Source organism: Branchiostoma belcheri, unplaced genomic scaffold, assembly GCF_001625305.1.
Source record: "Branchiostoma belcheri isolate BF01 breed outbred unplaced genomic scaffold, Haploidv18h27 scaffold15, whole genome shotgun sequence".
In the NCBI taxonomy this organism is placed as follows: domain Eukaryota; kingdom Metazoa; phylum Chordata; class Leptocardii; order Amphioxiformes; family Branchiostomatidae; genus Branchiostoma; species Branchiostoma belcheri.
This window is the reverse complement of record NW_017802935.1, coordinates 1,291,621-1,311,571: the sequence shown is the minus strand read 5'-3', so window position 1 is coordinate 1,311,571 and position 19,951 is coordinate 1,291,621. Positions and strand designations below refer to the sequence as shown.

Sequence of the window (19,951 nt, the reverse complement as noted above, 5' to 3'; positions counted from 1 at the left end):
AAGGGTTATAATACGTAAATAATTTGACGAACCCCCGAGGGGGTTGCGAATAGCTGCTACATATTTCTTACATCATTTTTACCTATGGTTTGCAATATTAGCCCATCTGGGTTTAAGGTTGCTGAGATATGGGAGGTTGTCCGGAATTAAACTGGAGGCTGTTAACATAGAACTAAAACAGAATCGTTTTAAGCTCGAGAACGTTAACGATAATGAGTAATTACCTCGACAAGGTCGATCTCGTGCCTGGCGGGCACGGCAGCAATGACTTCTGGGATATCGAGCACGATGGCGGTGTCGATGCCGTGGATGACGACCTGAGGGCCGTCCTCTGATTGGCTGATGGCGTTCTCGGCGCCGGGCGGGGCGTTCGGGTCGTCCTCGTACTCCACCGTATACCGCAGCTTCCCACCGTACGACGTGATCTGGGGGAGAAGCCATACATTTACATTGATTTACGGTTAACGATTTTGTTTTGACGCTTGGTTGTTTTGTACCTTTATGTATTGTTTAATGTGTTGGTTTCATTGTTTTCATGTGTAACTTGTTGTCACAGGACATTCCTGAAAAGCAGTGTTTTTAAACAGCACTGAGGTCTCTACCCTGTTTAAATAAAACAGAAATAAATAAATAAATACATTATCTTCTATCTTCTAATACATTATGCTCTTTTGCTGGGCTGCCATCAAGCCTTCACGACGTACAGCTACATGCAAGTCTAATCTCCCAATGACTGGGAACAGCAGAAGGATTAACTGAGAGTAAGGGAGTGACATTGTTGGTGTTCTCTGCATACTCCACCGTGTACCGCAGCTTGCCGCCGTACGACGTGTACATTATCCTTCAGCCAGCATATATAATCCTCTTTTCATTTCTAACAAGTGCTTGTCTTCTCCCAGCTGATGAGTGTAGGGGCTCCCCTACTGTGATTTGGACCCCCTACAATGATTTTAACCATCATAGGGTGTTTCCTTTGGGGGCAAACCTTGTGACCCTTTATAAATCTGTTAAAAATTAGAATTCAAATTTAGAATAAAGCTTTAACAGAGAGAAAACAAAACTTTACGTATATCATCCCTAAACAGCGGAAATTGTGTCTAATAAGGTGATTTTAAATGAGTTTTAAAATTAAAACAGAAAACACATCTCTGATGTTTAAATAGACACTTTTAACTCTGAGTCTGATAACTCTGACCAAAAGGCTTCTCACCTTGTTGCCGAGGAAGTTATCGGGCAGGTTGAAGTAGACGGGTGAGAAGGGCAGCTCCTGGGCAGCGGATCTGGCATCCACCTCCACCTCGTTGTCCCTGATGGTGAGGCCGCGCTGGGTCTGCTGCGTCCGCCGGATGTTGCTCAGGAAGAAGTTGTTGTTGTCAGCATCAGGTGTCACCTGGCAATGGGGACAACACAACAAAGGCTTGGTGTTCTAGCCTGCCTGACGTAACATGTTGATACCTTGGCAATCTAAAATGCTATTTCCTGTACCCAGTGCTCCAATAAAAACTTGCCTGCATGGGACTTAATTATGGACTGCAAAACTCAACAGTCATGTCATGATCATAGGTTTGATTTCTTTACTTCAAGTTTACTTCAAGTTTTATTAATAAAATCAGCCTTGCAGCCAGTTTACAAAGTCGACCAAGCTGAATTACACTGATTTTTACAAATTTTGTACATAGTAGATACAAATACACATTTACATGACAATACATATACAGGCACGCAAACGAACCTGTTACAAAATCACACAATACACAAGGGCACTGAAGTAAAGTCCAGAGTCTTGAAAGTCATTGCTACAATGACTCGTTGTACAGGCGTATTGCCTTGTGTAGGAAAGAGTTTTTCAGTCTTTTGGTGCGGGCTGCTGGTACTGTGAGTGCAGCTCCATTTCTTAAGGTCCTCCCAGTGGCCGTTTTCCTAGCCGGTGGAACCAGGTCATGGAGGGGATGACCCTCGTCCAGCATGTTCTTCAGTAGTTTCTTGTTCTCTGTTGTGCTTTTGTACCACATTGTGATGGTCTGGATCAACACTGCTGCTGATAAGCGTGCAAGGCCAAACCTACACGCCCACCAACTGGTGCTCAACCTGTGGGCGAGGATTCCTGGTCTCATCAGCCACCCGTGGACCCACTGGCTGAGACAGTGATGAGCCAAGACCATTGGACAGTGAGGGACAAACAAGATGGTCTGTGCTCATGAGTCAAAAAGTTGTATCGAACCCCGTGCTTGGTATGCAAAAGATAAGAACCTGAGAAGGCTCCCCTACCTGTTCTGTGACGAGGTTGGCCTGCCTGCACTGGTCGGTGATGCCGAAGCAGAAACAACTGGTGCAGCCGTTTGGATTCTCCTCCTCCAGGTTAAAACTGCCCTCCTTACACAGCGTGCAGGACTTGCCTTCTACATTGGGCTGTACAAGGAAGGAGTAAAAATCGTAGTTAACGATCGGGTAAAGTCTATCTGTGACAACATACAAAGTTGGTCTCCAGGTTAAAACTGCCCTCCTTACACAGCGTGCAGGACTTGCCTTCTACGTTGGGCTGTAGGGAAAGAGTAACAAATCCTAGTTAACGATCGGGTAAAGTCTATCTGTGACAACATACAAAGTTGGTCTCCAGGTTAAAACTGCCCTCCTTACACAGCGTGCAGGACTTTCCCTCAACATTGGGCTGTAGGAAAGGAGTAAAAAGATAAATGATTAGGGGAAGTCTGTCTGTTAAAATGTAATGTTGCTGACTCTTTCTGGACAAGGCACAGTGTGACGGTCACATTACACGGAATATTAACTTGAATTGTGAAAATGAACCACTTCCATGTTTCTGTTTGCAGAAGTCAATCATTTCATCTTGTTCAAATATGAGAACTTTGGTACCAACGACAGTTAAACTCTAGAACAGTCTTTCGAGGGAGATTGCTAAGATCAGGGACAGACAAAGATTCAAACGTGAAGTTAATTCTTTCCTCAGCGCAAAACTTTGAAAGCGCTCTGTGTAGGCAGTCTGGCTGCTAATGCTAGTGAGAGCTGACATAGATAAAAAATATAAAAAATTCAGTTTGTGGTGTAAGATGTTGACACCATAGCAAATAGAATCCTGCCTTCCTTGTGCTGACTTGAGCTTCTCACGAATAAACAAAGGATACTTAATGAATAACAAACCTTGCACGAGCATGTCCCATTGTCGGCGCAGGCGCACACGTTGTTGGCGTTGCAGGTGTTTGGGTCCGTGCCCGCCTGGTTACAGGTGCACTCACGGCAGGTGGGGAAGTTGTGGTAACCAAACTGGCACATGTTGCACTGACGACCGCTGAAGTCTGCAAGGCACCTGGAACACGGGGAAGGAAGCGTTAAAACCTGAACAGGTGTTGGGGCCCGTTCCGGCCTGGTTACAGGTGCACTCACGGCAGGTGGGGAAGTTGTGGTAACCAAACTGGCACATGTTGCACTGACGCCCGCTGAAGTCATCAAGGCACCTGGAACACGGGGAAGGGAAGCGTTAAAAACTGAACTGGCAAGGATGCCCTCCTCCCACACATGTTCTTGTAAATATGAGAATATACTTAATTCACCTGTCTTGTCACAAAATCAGTAACTGTTGTTCATATTCCTGGCCCCCCTTTCAAAACATTCACGAATTTGACCTCCCGAACACTGGCCAAATGCCCCAAAACCATGGTTAGGAGTAGGTTGGGAGCAAAATCGGCTGGTGTTTGGTCAGGTCAGCTTCAGGTCAGCTGCATTAATGGAATGTTACATAATGTTTAAAACATTTTGTTGTGGACGGGAGGTTTGGCCATAGTTGACAGGTGGTTTGCTGCTGTTTGGGAGCAGGTCGGGGCGTTGTTAGTATTCAAACCGAAGTTCAGCCAACCTTGGTCAGTTGGAGTGCTCTCTCTGGTTGTCCAAAGTTTCCGATTATGACTTCAGTTGGAGTGCAGGAAGTCCTATTTACCCCTACTCCTCAAGGAGGCGGGGGAGGCCAGAAGATCCACACAGGTCTCAACCTAGCCTCGTGTTCTCGCAAGACTAGGTCATTTCGTGACCAAGGTGTACAGTAGACAACGAAAATTTGTATGTGATTTTACCTTACAAAAACAGTGACTAGAGTGAGTCACTGATTGAAGAATATTCTACTGAGTGCTGGAAGGTTCTGAATGTGTGACAGAAGCTTAACATGTGCACAACTGGTAGTACTCCTATTTTTATAAGGCTAGAAGAATTCCTATCATCCACTGACTTGCACTGTCCTGTGGTGAGATCGCAGTCGCTACCCTCAGAGCCGGTTGGGTCGCAGTCACAAGGCGTACAACCATTCAGTCATGTTTCTTATCGTTTATTTTTCCTATAGTTGTACCTACCACATGCACAACCACTACTATTAGTCCTATTTTTCATTGGCCTTAGTAAAAGAAGAAGAAATGCCAGTCTTATCATCAACTGACTTGCACTGTCCCAGGGACAGATTGCAGTCGCTTCCTGCACACTTTTTATTATCAATATTACTCTTTTAAGAAGTCCTCGCAAGAATACAAAAGAACAAGAAACATCCACTGACTTGCACTGTCCTGTGGTGAGATCACAGTCGCTTCCCTCGGAGCCAGTCGGGTCACAGTCGCACGGCGTGCAGCCGTTGAGTCCGTCCCAGCCGAAGGTCTGCGGCTTGCAGCTCTCACAGCGGATCCCGATGGTATTGGGCGGGCAGATGCAGTCTCCGGTCTGGTCGTCACAGAACCCGCCAGTACGCGAGCAGTCACAGGCTGTAGGACGGAACAAATTTTACAAAATTAGTTGGCTATGTTCCTCGTATTTTATCCTCTATTTTTCCTGCCTGCCGACGGTGTTGGGCGGGCAGATGCAGTCCCCGGTCTGGTCGTCACAGAACCCTCCCGTACGCGAGCAGTCACAGGCTGGGAAACAGCACAATAAAGTCAGAAAGTTTTAACTTTTAGAAAACAGCAGATTCTAACCTTTCGTCATGTTTAGAAACGGATGGAGTCCATTCATCACTTTCAAAGATTTTACTGAAACAACCAAACAGGGCTGTTTATGGTTGCTTGTTGGGACCGAAAATAATTTGTGTGACCCAAAAACATTCACAACATGAAAATCTATTTTTTAAAGCCGACAGATTTTCACTCAATAAAACATTTTGTTTCTGAGAGTTTCTGAAAGTTTCTGAATTTCACTTGGGGAGCATGCTCCAGGACCCCTTAGTTTTTCGAGGGCTCTTGCCCCCCCCCCAACAAGTGGGATGGACAAAAGTTTAAAGCTGGAGACAGCCCTGCATGTGGCGCTCAATACTACATTCACCATACAATAAAAACTATGCTAGTCAAGCCTAATTTAGACCTTCAATTCAAACAAGCTTCAAGTCAACATTGTTGTAATTTTCCTACCCTTGCACCCGTCCTCGGAGAAGCCGTAGAACCCGACATCGCAGCGGTCGCACTGCTTCCCACCGACACCGGACTTACAGCGACACTGCCCCTCCTCATCACACTGTGTGGTCAGGGAGCCGGTAACGTCACAGTTACATGCCTTACAGCCTTCTCCGGAGTCTATGCCGAAAAATCCAACCTGTAGGGACAAAAAGGCACAGTCTATCAGCGGCACTGTCCCTCCTCATCACACTGGGTGGTCAGCGAGCCAGTAACGTCACAGTTACACGCCTTACAGCCTTCTCCGGAGCCTATGCCGAAAAATCCAACCTGTAGGGACAAAAAGGCACAGTCTATCAGCGACACTGTCCCTCCTCATGACACTGTGTGGTCAGGGAGCCAGTAACGTCACAGTTACACGCCTTACAGCCTTCTCCGGAGTCTATGCTGAAAAATCCAACCTGTAGGAGTGAACAGGTACAATCAATCAATCAATCAATCAATCAGCAAGCCGGTAATGTCACAGTTACATGCCTTACAGCCTTCTCCGGAGTCTATGCCGAAAAATCCAACCTGTAGGCATAAAAGGTATAGTTGATCTATCAATCAAGCAATAAAAAATTAAAATTTTTCTTCGTTCTAAATTAACTGCAAAACGCTCAATGAAAGGCATATTTTGGCCCCAGTGGTTGATGGAAGTCCTTTTCTTCCTAGTTGTTAAAGTTTTCAATGTAACAATGCAATTTTGTTTCAATAAAAGTTCAAAATCAATCTATTGTTCTAATTATAAACCAGCCTGGTATGTTCACTTCATGGCTCATATTGTAACATTTCTGGCTATCCTTGGCCTGTTTTTTTTTTTTTTTTTTGCTCTGTCACTTCATATTTTTTCTGAAAATATCCAAGAAACAACAAATTAAATTGGTGTAGCCAAAGAAACAAATCTAAGGTTAGATGGTAACTTACAGCACACTGGTCGCAGTCCCGTCCCACCACATTAGGTCTGCAGCGGCACTGGCCAGAGTTCAGGTTACAGTCTTCCTCGTACGAACCGCGGGGGTGGCACAGACATCCTGTACAACAAACATAAACAAACAGCATTAAGCATTGCGCTTACTGTATCTTTAATGATAGGTTATAATCGTTAGACTGAAGGTAACTTTCAGCGGTACTGGCCAGAGTTCAGGTTACAGTCTTCCTCGTACGAACCGCGGGGGTGGCACAGACATCCTACAGATTAAAAAGATAAAGCAACAGCATTAAGCATTGTGCTTACTGTATCTGTAATGATAGGTAAGAATCATTAGAAGGTAACTGTCAAGTTTGCAGTACACGGTGGTCTAAAATGGCCTCAAAAATCCCCACTCATAGCTAATTAATATTATTGAAAATAAGATGTCAATCACACTTGTCACCATTGGCAACTGTTCATGATTGGTTGACACTTTTGTGGGCCGGCTCTAGGAATGTTTACCTTGCTGTTTGCCCCCTGCAAATTTTTCCCGCCAACTGTTCTATTCATATGCGCACTTCTCCAGATCCTAAATTGTTCTAATTTCACACATTCTAACAATACATAGCGTGGGTACAAGCTATGATCATTTTCTGGCCTGGTACACACACAGAACAATATCGTTTCTAACTCTCTGTGTAATTCAGTTGCGATGTAAGGTTACACAGGATGGTTAAACTCCTTACGTTGGCAGTTCTTGGCGTTGATGGCGTCTCCGAAGTACCCGTCCTCGCAGCGTTCGCACTCGTCCCCGGCCGTGTTGCCCACGCACTTCAGACACTCGCCGGTCACAGTGTTGCAGTTTCCCTCAGCCGCAGGGTCGATGTTCCCGTTACAGGTGCACTGCTTACACAGGTTCCCCACCTCCAGCGGGTTCCCAAAGTAACCATCTGCACATCTGGGAATTAAAAACAATTTAAAGTCAACTGGGTGGTAGAAACAAGGCAACAGAGACTCAACAACCGTATTAATTACAGGATATTTGGGTGGATGTTCCCATTACTTTGGGTTCCCGAAGTACCCATTCTGCACATCTGGGAGGGAGAAACAATGTAACATGAAGTCAATATCAGGATACGTTCACCAGAACATTGGAACAGAACCTGTATTCCATTGGAGTGAAGTTCAATTGTACTAATTGCCAAAAAGCGGTCAGATGTTTCAGCTAGTATCCACTAGCTTTTGTCAGTGAGAGACCAGAAGAGGGGAAATGCAGGTTTATAAGCACTAACTAGATTGTGACACTTACTTTTCACACTGGAATCCCTCGTATCCGGGTGGGCAGCGATCACAGAACACCCCTCCGTCCATGGCCACGCAGGTGGGACTGAAGTTGTTGGAGCTCTCCACCAGCGGACAGGCGCATCGGGAACAGTCGTCGGGCGTGCCCCTCGTGGCATCGCCGTAGTAACCAGGCGCGCACACCTCGCAGTTGCGTCCGGCCGTGTTGTGCAGGCAGGTCTGAACAAGGGAAGATTCCGACAGATACGACTGTTTCGTATCCACAAGAGAGGTTTGAAAAAAGAGGGTTTAGTTCGCACCACACTCTACTGGCGAGCAACTGTGACACCACCTGCGTTGTTGTTAGTTGTTGTTAGACGTCTAGTTGTCCTCACGGCACCAACATCACATCACAACCGTGAATAGTTTCATCAGGTTGGTTGGTTGGTAAGACATTGACGGAAGAGACTCTTTATCCACCACTAAGTATTTTATTCAGTCGACGTTTCGGTGACCATCTGTCACCTTCCACCTATGTAAATATTGTAGCAGCGACACCTGTGCTGCAGTGCAATGTGAACCAGTCAGAATTGCCCTGAGGAAGGTGACAGACGGTCACCAAAACGTCGGCTGAATAAAAGACTTGGTTGTGTAAAAAGAGTCTTTTTAATCATCACATCACAAGTTCTGCTTGTTGTTATCTTTTCATCCAAATACTAATCAGTGTTAATGGTGTGAGTTGTTTTAAAAATACATTTCACAAAGAACTGCAACTAGAATTAGCTTTTGCAAAGAATTACATCTGCGATTAGCTGCTACGACTAAGGTTTCAAACACCAGAAAAACACTGGTAAGTCACATACTTGTTCATAATCAAACTAAAGACAAGGTACAACAAAAAAAATTAAGACAGATTGTTGCACACTATTGAGGCAAGTTGCCTATATGTTACAAGAAAGTACCGAGATTACATTTTAGTTCGAAGTAGAGTATTATTCTACAGCCTATGTTTTTAAGTTTAGGGCACACTGCTGAACCATTATTTTCTATACACTGAAGCAAGAAAGACGATTACATTTTAGTAGAGTATTATTCTACAGCGTAGGCTTTTCCGTCTAAAACAGGGGCTAAACTAGTGACTACTCTCCAAGCAGAAAATTTGGTTTTGGGTTATTTTTGGAGCTTTTTAAAGCTTTTTCATCGGGCTTTCTTTCTTGCACTGGTATAATTTTTCCCGCCAACCCAAAAAGATACTGCGTAAAAAAAGATACCACTGCAAAAAAAGGAAGCCCGATAAAAAAGCCTAAAAACACGCAAAAAATAAGCCAAAAGCCAAACCTCTGCTTAGAGACTAAACTAGTGACTACTCTTACCAAACATGTGCCAGTGATGTCGTCGCACTCCTCAGCGTGGCCGTTGCACTGGCACGGTTCGCACTGTCCCCCGTACAGCTGCCCGTTCACGCGCCGGTAGCCCTTGATGCACCCCTCGCAGGACAGCCCGGTGTAGCCGATCGGGCACTGGCACTGCTCCACGTCGGACGCCAAAGCGGGGCCCACGGCGTCTGGGGAGGCCGACTCCATGCTGACGGAGCTCAGGCTGTGGGAAACAAAACATCAAGGTCATGTCCAAATACTACTATCACTTCATGATTGAATGTCCATGTCCTATTAGCCAACCCTGAATAGGCGAGCTGTAGGAAAGCAGCTTTGGACTAGTAGATACTTAAAAAGCATCAGTCAGATATACATTACGTTTCTCAATCACGCAATGTCAAGAATGCTAGGTAGCGAACCTGTGAACACTTGATCTTGTGTCTGCTAGTCTAACTACTGTTGACACTAACTACTGTTGACACTAACTACTGTTGACACTAACTACTGTTGACACTAACTACTGTTGACACTAACTACTGTTGACACTAACTACTGTTGACACTAACTACTGTTGACACTAACTACTGCTAACACTAACTACTGCTAACACTAACTACTGTTAACACTAACTACACTAACTAACCTGGTTGCCGAGGTACTCCCTGGGAGCACAGAATGCTAGAACAGCTAAGTTTTACCTTGACTCGATGGGGTTGGTGTTGTAGGTCGCCCTGATGAGCAGCTTGGTCACGTCGGCCAGCACTGTCATGAGCTCGGTACGCGAGATCCGTGCTCCGACTTACAACCTATGGGACTACCTTTACCAGCCTATGGGCCTATGGGACTACTTTTTCTTTTGATACATAATACAGTCTCCTTTGCTTTACCTTGACTCAATGGGGTTGGTGTTGTAGGTCGCCCTGATGAGCAGCTTGGTGACGTCGGCCAGGACGGTCATGAGTTCCGTACGCGAGATCCGTGCGCCGACGTTGAAGGCGGAGTTGGGGTCTGCGTACTCGCGCCAGCCGCTGGGTATCAGGTACACCGTCACGCTCTCCTCCACGCTCGGGGCGACCTGGCGGTTCTCCGTGTACGTGATGGTACGCCCATTACCCTGTAATGAAAGAAGGCTCCCGTTAAATGAAGGTAATTTTGTTAACAAGATCAAGTCACCTTAATGTCAACATGATGAGAACACCATTGATGAAAGATAACTTCAAACAGAAGTGGTACAATTTAAGTCAGAAGAAAAATAGCATCAAACAACATATCAGAGATTTCAGACTTCTGGAACTTGTGCAATCCTCTGTTTCCTTAGTGCACCCATGTCGACCACTAAGTCCTGATGGCTCCCAGCCAGATTCGGAGACTTCTGATCACCTAGAATTCTGCCTGTCAATCTTCTCCCCACGCACACATGCTGTTAACATACTCCAAACAATCCCACAGTTCAGCAAACTAAACAATACTTCTGTCACTCATTAACTCTCACTATCCGGTACCCAGATGCAAAGCATACACAATGCATTATGTAGCAATACATACTAAGAATGCAACCCTGTGTGTGTACAATGTCTGCAAGTATGTAGTATTATACAACAAGTACATGTATGCAAGTCACAACAAGTTCGAACAAGATGCAGACACACACACAGATGAGACATATAAAAGACTTAGAAATGCAGCAAAGAAAGAAGAAATGTGGAAGACAGTAAAGAAGGATGGAAGACCGTTATCCTTCTTCTAAGGTGCGGAGTTTGCCCCAAGTTCTGGCTCCTCCTCGAGTCCTGGTTTCTTAGGCTCGCAATTCTTAAGTTCTGGTTTCTTGGGTTCCCATTTCTTCTGGAGTCGCGGCTCAGAAGACCGAAGAAAAACTCGTCCTCGGGAGAGAGGTACGTGGATCGCGGCGCCCGGCGGGAGAGAGGCCAGCCCCAGCGTCGCACGATCGGCCGCGACTGGCCCTCCGTCGGCGTCACGTACCGGGAGTTGATCTGGTCGTACCGACGGCGCTGCGAGTCTGTCGTCTTGTAGATTATCCTTCTACCCCCTCCCTGGTTAGATAGTGTGGGGTGTGCAGGGAAACACACACAGATGGAAGAACGGATGGATGGATGGATAGAAAGAGTGAAGGAAAGAGTAGACACAAAGGTTAGCAGAGAACTAGAAAAGTATGGCAGATTTGATCTCCAAGCAGATCACACAGTGGCAATGCAGTATCCATTAGCCAGAGGAGTGTCTATTAGCCATCCAGTGACCAATGGATACTGCCTGGTCAATTTGATACTGTCTGTTTGGAGATTATGGCAGACAGAGGAGGAAATGTACATGTAAAAGCTGAGTTTGAGTGAAGACAGTAAACGAAAAAAGCTGATTCAACAGTTGGAAAACAAACATTCAGTGAATGAAGAAAACTGGAAAAAAAGCAAGGTCTAGTTACTGTATGAAACCTCACAACTGAAGCCTGGATGCCAGACTATTGTGAGGGCCAGTACACAGGGCCCTCAGTTGTCGCCCATAGTCTAAGTAAGACTTAGTAAAGGGTGTTAGGGGCATGTTGGCCCTGGAGCCAAAGAGCTTTCCTGTACACTGGACCTGGAAAAAGTCTGGCACCCAGGCTAGACAATTGTGGAAACTAAAATACACCTAATAAGAAGTTTATTCTTCTATCTCAAAAGGGGGTACTAGTGTGTCAAGTTGTAAGAACAGAAACTGTTCATGTTTGATGAACATACATGTACATTCTTTGTTAAAGCCTCACCTCCATAATGACATCGATGTCCACAGTAGGTCTGGCTGAGGGATCTCCACTGTCACCTCTGTCCTGGGTCCTGTAGGACACAGCGTACCGCAGGACACCTCCATAGGACTCCAGCTGGGGAATAAACATGTGTCAGTACTGGCCAAGATTGCCTATCAAACTACTGTTAACACTAACTACTGTTAACACTAACTACTGTTAACACTAACTACTGTTAACACTAACTACTGTTAACACTAACCTGATTGCCGAGGTACTCCCTGGGACCGCTCCAGTAGTACAGACTGCCCAGGTCCCTGGCTGTTAACACTAACTACTGTTAACACTAACTGCTGTTAACACTAACTACTGTTAACACCAACTGCTGTTAACACTAACTACTGTCAACACTAACTACTGTTACCTGATTGCCGAGGTACTCCCTGGGAGCGCTCCAGTAGTACAGACTGCCCAGGTCCCTGGCTGCCTCATAGTGTGGCACGGTGATGCGGTTATAGCCATCGTCCCTGGGGTACACAAACCTGTCGCCCTGGGGAGCCTTCACCGTCCAACCCTGCATGGTGGCGATCTGGGGGGAGGGGATGGTTAGTGAATGAATGAATGATATTTATTGCATGTTATTGTCCACATGGTCTAAATGCATTAGCTACACTATTGCAACAGAGTCTAAAATACAATTACTCATAGTGTTGAGTGTAAACAAAACTAAGCATATAAAGTTTCCAAATAAACTTTATAAATATAATTTATTATGATTTTCATCAGTATCATAGACATTCTAGACCTATGGTTTACAAACCAGTTTAACATATACTAAGTGAGCTGCTGCATTCTAGAAAAAAAAAAGCAGAAGGACCTGCTTGGCTAAAACTTACACATTCTAAAGACAGTTAAACCTGCATAAGTGACCACCAGACTAATGTGACCACTTTTTGGTGGTCCCCTTACCTAATCTTTCCAATTGACATGAGTAGTTGTTTTTAAAAATTGAAGATTTACCTATTCCCTGTTCAAGGACACACTCTGGCAGTGGTTGGTGATGTCAAAGCAGAGGAAGGGCTGGCAGCCGTACGGGTTGTTCTGCAGATTGTAGAGCAACCTTCCCATTTCCCACTAACTTCCCACCCATCCTGAACAGTACAAAGGTTCTAAAGGAAAAACCGATGGTTCCTTTAAACGTACCTGTTCCCTGTACCAGGGCACGCTCTGGCACTGGTTGGTGACATCGAAGCAGAAGCAGGGCTGGCAGCCGTACGGGTTGTTCTCCTGAAGGTTGTAGAACCCAGCCTTGCAGCGGTCGCAGAACTGACCCTCAACATTGTCCTGTAGGCAGCGGAATTAAGAGTTACTAACTATCGAAATCATAGACATTCTAGAGCACCTGTCCTCTCATGTTTCCTGGAAACTCCTGCAATTAAATGTGCAAAGATTGAGTGTAACAAGTCGTTCGGTGTGATATAGCTAGGTTCCGCCGCACCGCATTCCTGTGAAGCTGGTGTATGCCTGTGAAGGGCGGTTATAACGGCTATACTGATACAGCACAACGGTTCTAAGAGAAAAAGCAGAAGCAGGGCTGGCAGCCGTAGGGGTTGTTCTCCTGCAGGTTGTAGAACCCAGCCTTGCAGCAGTCACAGAACTGACCCTCAACATTGTCCTGGAGAAACGGTGGAATAAGAGTTACTATCAAGATCATAGATATTCAAGAGCACCTGTCAAGGAGTGGACCGGTCAAACAGCCAACCAGATGCAGCCTTCTCAAAACAAGCCGGCAACAGGCGAAAATCACCGCCTACTCAAATTTTTACGCCGCCTACTTTCGTGTAAATTTAAGAAAAAAATTGTAGTCTCCATTACAAACCCCTTCATGGCTCGCCTGCTACTTTCTTATTTCAGCCACCTACTCTAAACTTTTGTGAGAAGGCTGAGATGGCCAGACTGGCAGAAGATCGCCAGCAGTGGAAGACCTTGGCCAAACAGCATGCTGCCGCAACGACTGACTAAGCTATGGGAGAGAGCGAGTGTCTTTTAGTGTGCTGATTTGCAATCGACTTTTTCCTGGCAACTTTCCACAGCACAACGGTTCTAAGAGAAAAAGCAGAAGCAGGGCTGGCAGCCGTACGGGTTGTTCTCTTGTAAGTTGTAAAACCCAGCCTTGCAGCGGTCACAGAACTGACCCTCAACATTGTCCTCTTAACAGTGGGTTAAGTGTTTGCAGATTTAAATTTTGCGAGTGATCACATTCAAGAGCACTTGTCTTCCTCTGTCCTTTGCCATACTTGCAGGAGGACAAAAGATACTTGGCTGCTAATTTTTCATCTGCTGTCTCCTGCCAAAATCACATTCCTGCTAATATCACAAAACCCCCTGATCATTACAAACATGGGCCAATATCCCCCCAAATGAAAATCAGAAAGATCCATAGGCTAGACATCTCTTTACTGTAGTACATTAGTATCTGTGTGTTCCCTTGCAATTAGCCTTTGGGCATGAGTTTCAAATAAATAAATAAATGAAATCTATACAAGGAAAAATCACATTTTACAAAACTATTCTGAAACTTAAGTGGTATTGTAAATTGTCCATTAATTTTGCACAAGACAGTAAACTGTGTAAGGAAATTTGTCTTGAGTGTTCGTCTAAGAGGCCTTACCTTGCAGATGCATGGACCAATGCAGACATCTTCGTTCACACTGCCAGCCACACTACAGTCGCACGGCTCACAGTTGGGGTAACCGGTGTAGCCCCGGGCACAGCGGTCGCACCTCGGGCCACCGAACCCAGGTCTGCAGTAGCACTGCCCTGGCTCCTGCAACAGGTAAAAAAACACATCATTAAAATACATAAGGAAAGAACAATGTTAGCAAGGCTCACAGGTAGTCTGTGTAGACACGGGCACAACGATCGCACCTCGGGCCACCGAACCTGGGCCTGCATTAGCACTGACCTGGCTCCTGCAACAAGTAAAAATATATACTGTGAGAACAATGCAAGGCTTTCAGTTGGGGTAACCCGTGTAGCCCCGGGCACAGCAGTCACACCTCGAGCCACCAAACCCTGGCTCCTAGAACAAGTAAAACAAGAAAATTATCGTTTCACACCTCTGTTTAGTATTTAGGGTTGTTTTGAATTTCTTGTTCTAGTTATTGGTTTGAATTTCTCACTTATTCCGTGAATATTCAAGTGTGTCACTCCCTTCCCAGCCCTCCAGACCATTTTGACTGTGTTTCTTCCTTCTACTTTCTGTGACTACTGTATAACTACGGACACAGTAGTAGTAAGGAATTCCTAAGTCTCGCAAGACCATGAACTACAAGCAAATGTGGGGTCGTGTGCCGTAGTGGCAGAGTGCTCGACTCGGAACCAAGAGGTCTTGTGCCCTTGGGAAAGGTACTTAACACGACTTTCCTTACTTCACTCAGGTACAAATGAGTATTGTATTGTCCCGTGTTGGTGGCGGCATTAATATAAGTTGAAAAAACTTGAGTGTGCCATCACCACGTCTTGTGATTTTCATGTTGGAATAAAAAAAAACTACAAGCAAATAAACAGACATAACAAAAGCAAACTAACAACCGTAGGGCCTTTACTATTTTCAATATTTCATCATTACTGAGGTAAACAATGAGGATATGAAACTTTCGAAGTATGGAGTCCATCTTACCAAGCCCTCTGCAATCCTGGTGTCATCCTTCACACACTGGCCCCTCCTGCTGGGGTCTTCACCGATAGGGTTACACTGGCATTCTGGAAGGAACAAGCAACACAAACAATTGTAAGGTTATGGTTTTACAAAGTACTTATGCTCTTATACTCCCTTGAGTGGCCTGAACAAGACAATACATGATTGTACTTATTCATGCCACTTCACACTATCATGTCAGCACTGTTCTGGGGATGTGTGTTTTTTCAATGATGGAGAAGATCTATCTATTCCAACACTAGTCTTTTTACCTTATGATAACAACACTTTGTAATGCAGTTAAGGACTAACACAATACTGTGTTTTTCTTTCAATGATACATTTTGTCATTAGATTTGGTTCTAACTACTTAATATGATAAGAACTCTTTGTGATGCAGTACAAGGACTAATCATAAGGAAATCTAACTCTCAATGAATGAGGGATCTTCCTTCCATGAATGCTGACATAAGCTGATGGAAGAAACTGACCTCTGCAAGGGTTGGGATCGTCCCTAGGAATGCCTGCTGGCCTGTAGAAACCATCGATGCACTGTTCACAGTTGTTACCCATGGTGTTAGCCTGGAACAACCAACAACAACATTAAAGTTGTACCTTCAGAAAAATAACCTAGCTTGCGCAAGACAGTCGTTTCCCAAATCCACAGTCACACAGAGTTAGAGAGTCAAAACCAGGTTAACAATGCTGTCTTCAATGATGCTATCTTGAGGAATGCAAGGAAGTTTCTGACCAGCCCTATTCTGACCAGCCCTATTTATATGTCACCTAGAGTTTGGCGCTGTTTTTGTCATGGCCCGGTGCGGGTAGACATCAGAAATACCTGCACAGCTCCAATTTTAGTCCTGTCTTTTCCTCCATCACATTCAACTTAGTATGTTCACACATATACTACCAAGTTTAGAAGAAAAAAGAAGTGCCCCCTACCCTGCAGTTCTGGCAGACGCCGCCGCCCTCGTAGGTGCCGAGGATGTTGATGCTCTCCCTGCGGTCTGCCACGCCCTGATCGTAAACACACTCGTCCGCGTGCCCGAAACACTGGCAGGCTGTGGAGACACACAACAATAACAGTAAACAACTGGTAAATAAATAATGTAAATAAACAAACAAACAATGCTCTCCCGGCGGTCAGCGACACCCTGGTCATACACACACTCATCAGCGTGGCCAAAACACTGACAGGCTGGGGAGAGACAGGTACAACATTTATTCATAACGTAACAGTACAACATACAACAGTATACAACATTCATAGTTAACAACTGGTTGTACACACACTCGTCAGCGTGGCCGAAACACTGGCAGGCTGGGAAGACAAACAACAACAACAGTAAACAACTGGTCGTACACGTAAACAAACAAACAAACAAACAACACTCTCCCTGTGGTCCCTGGTCGTAAACGCACTCGTCAGCGTGCCCAAAACACTGGCAGGCTGGGGAGACACGGGTACAACATTTACTCTGGTCATTCTGTTTCACTAGACACTGTAAGAATACTTGAAACCGAATGAGACTACTTCCTGCTTCAACATTATCACTTACCAGATACCTTTGACCCAGTGTTGACGTCACACTTCAAAGAAACCACGTGACAAGCTTCACTGGGTCAGTCTACTGAGGAAAACCAGAGTGACTGGTCGAAAGCTCTAGGTGAGATCAATCTGTTGTGTTGGCACAAAATTTTAAACTTGAAACATGTAACCTGCATCTTGTTTTGTCTGACCCTGACCTCTAGCCTTAAAATCTCGTACCTTCGCACTCGTTGCTGCTCTCTGCTGTTCCCGGTTGCCATGGTTTCTGGTTGAAGAGTGGACAGCAGCGTTCACAGCTCTCCCCACAGGTATTATGCTCACACTGGCACCGCAGGGTCTGCAAAGAGGTACAAACTTTACTAAAGCTGATGTACTGAATGTTAGTGTAACGATAGCAAAAATATTGGTTTGTTGCTGGTAGCTTCTAGCAGAGTTGATGTTGTCTAACCTAGAAATTACATCTTGCCAAATATATCAAGGTACAGGATAAAGTCTCTGAAGAGCCAAACATTTCAGAAAGCATCAATTCTGTTACGTGCATCTTTCATCAGTGACTGAGACATGGTTCAAGTCTTGAGTCTCAAAACAGATAATTAATCCTGTTGCTTGGTTTCTTTTGTATTACTCAATGTCCTACATCATGGATACCTAACCTTCATCAATGCAATTCTTAAAGACCAGTATTAGTGTACATGCTGATTGAGTCTTGTATGGTGTTTAGTTTTACAATGCTTACCTGTGCACCAGGGACTTGTGGGCAGACCTTGGCGTGACCGAAACAGATACACTGTCCTCCCACAGACACGTCTTTGATGGAGTAGAAGTACTGTGGACGAAAATGATATGGAATATACAATATATGAAAAGCAATAACAAGGATGCTGGATGAGAATGAAATTTACAATCACATTATGAAAAACTTAAACTTTTTCTCCAACTCAAAATTTGACTCACCAGAAATTTTTGACTGAGAGTCTTCCTCAGCTATCTGACCCAAATGCTGTGGACACGTGATTTTTCCCACCTGTGACGTCAGCAAAGGGTCAAAGCTTGTCTGAAGTGGGAAAAATCACGTGTCCACAACCTCTTTGGGTCAGATAGCTGAGGAAGATCGAAAATTTCTGGTGAGTCAAATTTTGAGTTGGAGAAAAAGTTTTTCATAATGTAATTTACCAACTCAGATGAACTTTCATGCTGAAATGCACAAAAATACCAATTTGGTGGCTTTTCCTTGGCCCTACCCTTCTAGTGACTAAAAGGACATATATAGAGAAGAAAGGAGTGCTGGATGACAATCAAAATCAAAATTTTCGTATCACACAAAAGTACCAATTTGCTGGAGTTTTTCCTTTGCTAAGGCCACACTGCCTTAATTTTATGGATGACATCCTCTGAAGACCCCTAAACTAGTGCGTGCGGGCAAATAAAAAAAAATTCCTGCCAAAAAACAAAAATGCTACTAAATCACAGGAATACAAAGCTGGTATTGTGAATTTATAGTACATAGCGACGTATAAGACAAGCCAGCTTTTTTGTGGAATTTATGAATCGGCACTGTACGTATGTGCTGAATTCGCGAGTCGTGGAGCTTCGGCAGCCTGGATGCCATCCTCCAGAGTTACCACCGGTTCCATATTGTCGCTAGCTACCATGGACTACCCAGGCCTAGAGCCAAGCCAGAGCCTCGGAGGACATGATCTGTTTTTTTTTTTTTTTTGAGAACAGGCAAAAATCAATGCGTGCGCGGATGTCATCCATAAAATTAAGTCGGTAAAATTGTAGGCCTTACCCTTCTGGTGACGAAGGCATCGATGGTGTCGGGTCGCTGGGAGCTCAGGGTCATAAGGTCAGCGTTGAGGGTGCGGATCCTCTGGAGGCGCAGGCGGATGTAACGGGCTGACGTAAACTCCTGTGGGAGGCACAGCACACATCGGATTATTACTACAATGTATTACCTTTGCCTAGAGTTGTTGGTAGCATTTGCACATGTATGTATGTATGTATGTGGTTTGGCAACATACATGCAGCTCAGGAAGCTATAGATGGGTTGTCAAGAAATTTAGTAGGTGGGTACATCTTGACCTATTGAAGAAATGGCTAGCTTTTGGCCCCCTAGTAGCTTTTCTTAGTACTGCAGCAGAACATCCAGCCTTGATATCTTGTGTGTTTATCTGAATGCACATGGTCTTTATTACAGGTATGTAAAATACAGGCACCTTTTGCCATTTGATAACCAGTATTCATATAAAAGGTAGGGATGGGAAGATTTTAACATAGTTTATGAAAGATGGAAGAACACTTCATATCATAGCCATAGGGGTCAGACTCAGAGATGACCAAAGTCTAGCTTTACTGACTTACGGCAAATCACACACATCGGTTGAAATAACAACAAGTTATGCCTTACCCTGAGGGTGTCTGAGGGGTTGTCAACACTGGGACGGCCGTTGATGAGCGAGACGTGAATCTGTGGACAGAAGTCATGTAGGTTTAGAAGTGTTTACAGTACAATGAAAAATTCAATTGCTTACAGCCAAAGAACTGCACTTCTTTAATATTGTATGTGAAACACGAAATAACTAAGTCATTAAAAGATGTTATTAATTATAAGTCATTAATTTATTTATTCATTTATTTATTTATTTTTTATTTCCGTCATTTTTATACAGGGTAACCCAATTCAGTGATGGCACTGCTTTTCAACGGGGCCCTGTATTACACAGCACAGTACAACAATCACATACAAATAATAACATTAACATACAAAAATTATACAATAAATAATTATAATGGCAATGATAATAACGAAAACAATAAATAAATTATAATGGCAATGATAATAACGAAAACACAGTAATTAACCAATAACAGTAATAAATAGTAATAATAACAAAAAATACATCATTGTCCAGTCCAGTCATTGTCATTGTCCAGTCCTATATGTTGGCATGGAGGGGTCAGAGGTCAGGCCAATTCTT

General features: G+C 44.4%; 1 protein-coding gene across 1 annotated transcript in view; it reads right to left on the bottom strand.

Annotated features, from left to right (window-relative positions):
• LOC109465175 (laminin subunit alpha-2-like) overlaps nucleotides 1-19,951 on the bottom strand; it is a 95,871-nt gene that overhangs the window by 48,047 nt on the left and 27,873 nt on the right. Inside the window, 25 exon segments of the mRNA XM_019762320.1 lie at nucleotides 225-425; nucleotides 1,211-1,390; nucleotides 2,269-2,409; nucleotides 3,157-3,322; nucleotides 4,553-4,754; nucleotides 5,394-5,574; nucleotides 6,342-6,487; nucleotides 6,543-6,605; nucleotides 7,074-7,285; nucleotides 7,637-7,848; nucleotides 8,982-9,207; nucleotides 9,683-9,784; nucleotides 9,872-10,098; nucleotides 11,743-11,856; nucleotides 12,146-12,310; nucleotides 12,925-13,065; nucleotides 14,393-14,548; nucleotides 15,404-15,486; nucleotides 15,913-16,003; nucleotides 16,367-16,485; nucleotides 16,548-16,622; nucleotides 17,193-17,310; nucleotides 17,710-17,799; nucleotides 18,763-18,882; nucleotides 19,381-19,440. Of these exon segments, the coding sequence (XP_019617879.1) occupies nucleotides 225-425; nucleotides 1,211-1,390; nucleotides 2,269-2,409; nucleotides 3,157-3,322; nucleotides 4,553-4,754; nucleotides 5,394-5,574; nucleotides 6,342-6,487; nucleotides 6,543-6,605; nucleotides 7,074-7,285; nucleotides 7,637-7,848; nucleotides 8,982-9,207; nucleotides 9,683-9,784; nucleotides 9,872-10,098; nucleotides 11,743-11,856; nucleotides 12,146-12,310; nucleotides 12,925-13,065; nucleotides 14,393-14,548; nucleotides 15,404-15,486; nucleotides 15,913-16,003; nucleotides 16,367-16,485; nucleotides 16,548-16,622; nucleotides 17,193-17,310; nucleotides 17,710-17,799; nucleotides 18,763-18,882; nucleotides 19,381-19,440 (3,591 nt within the window).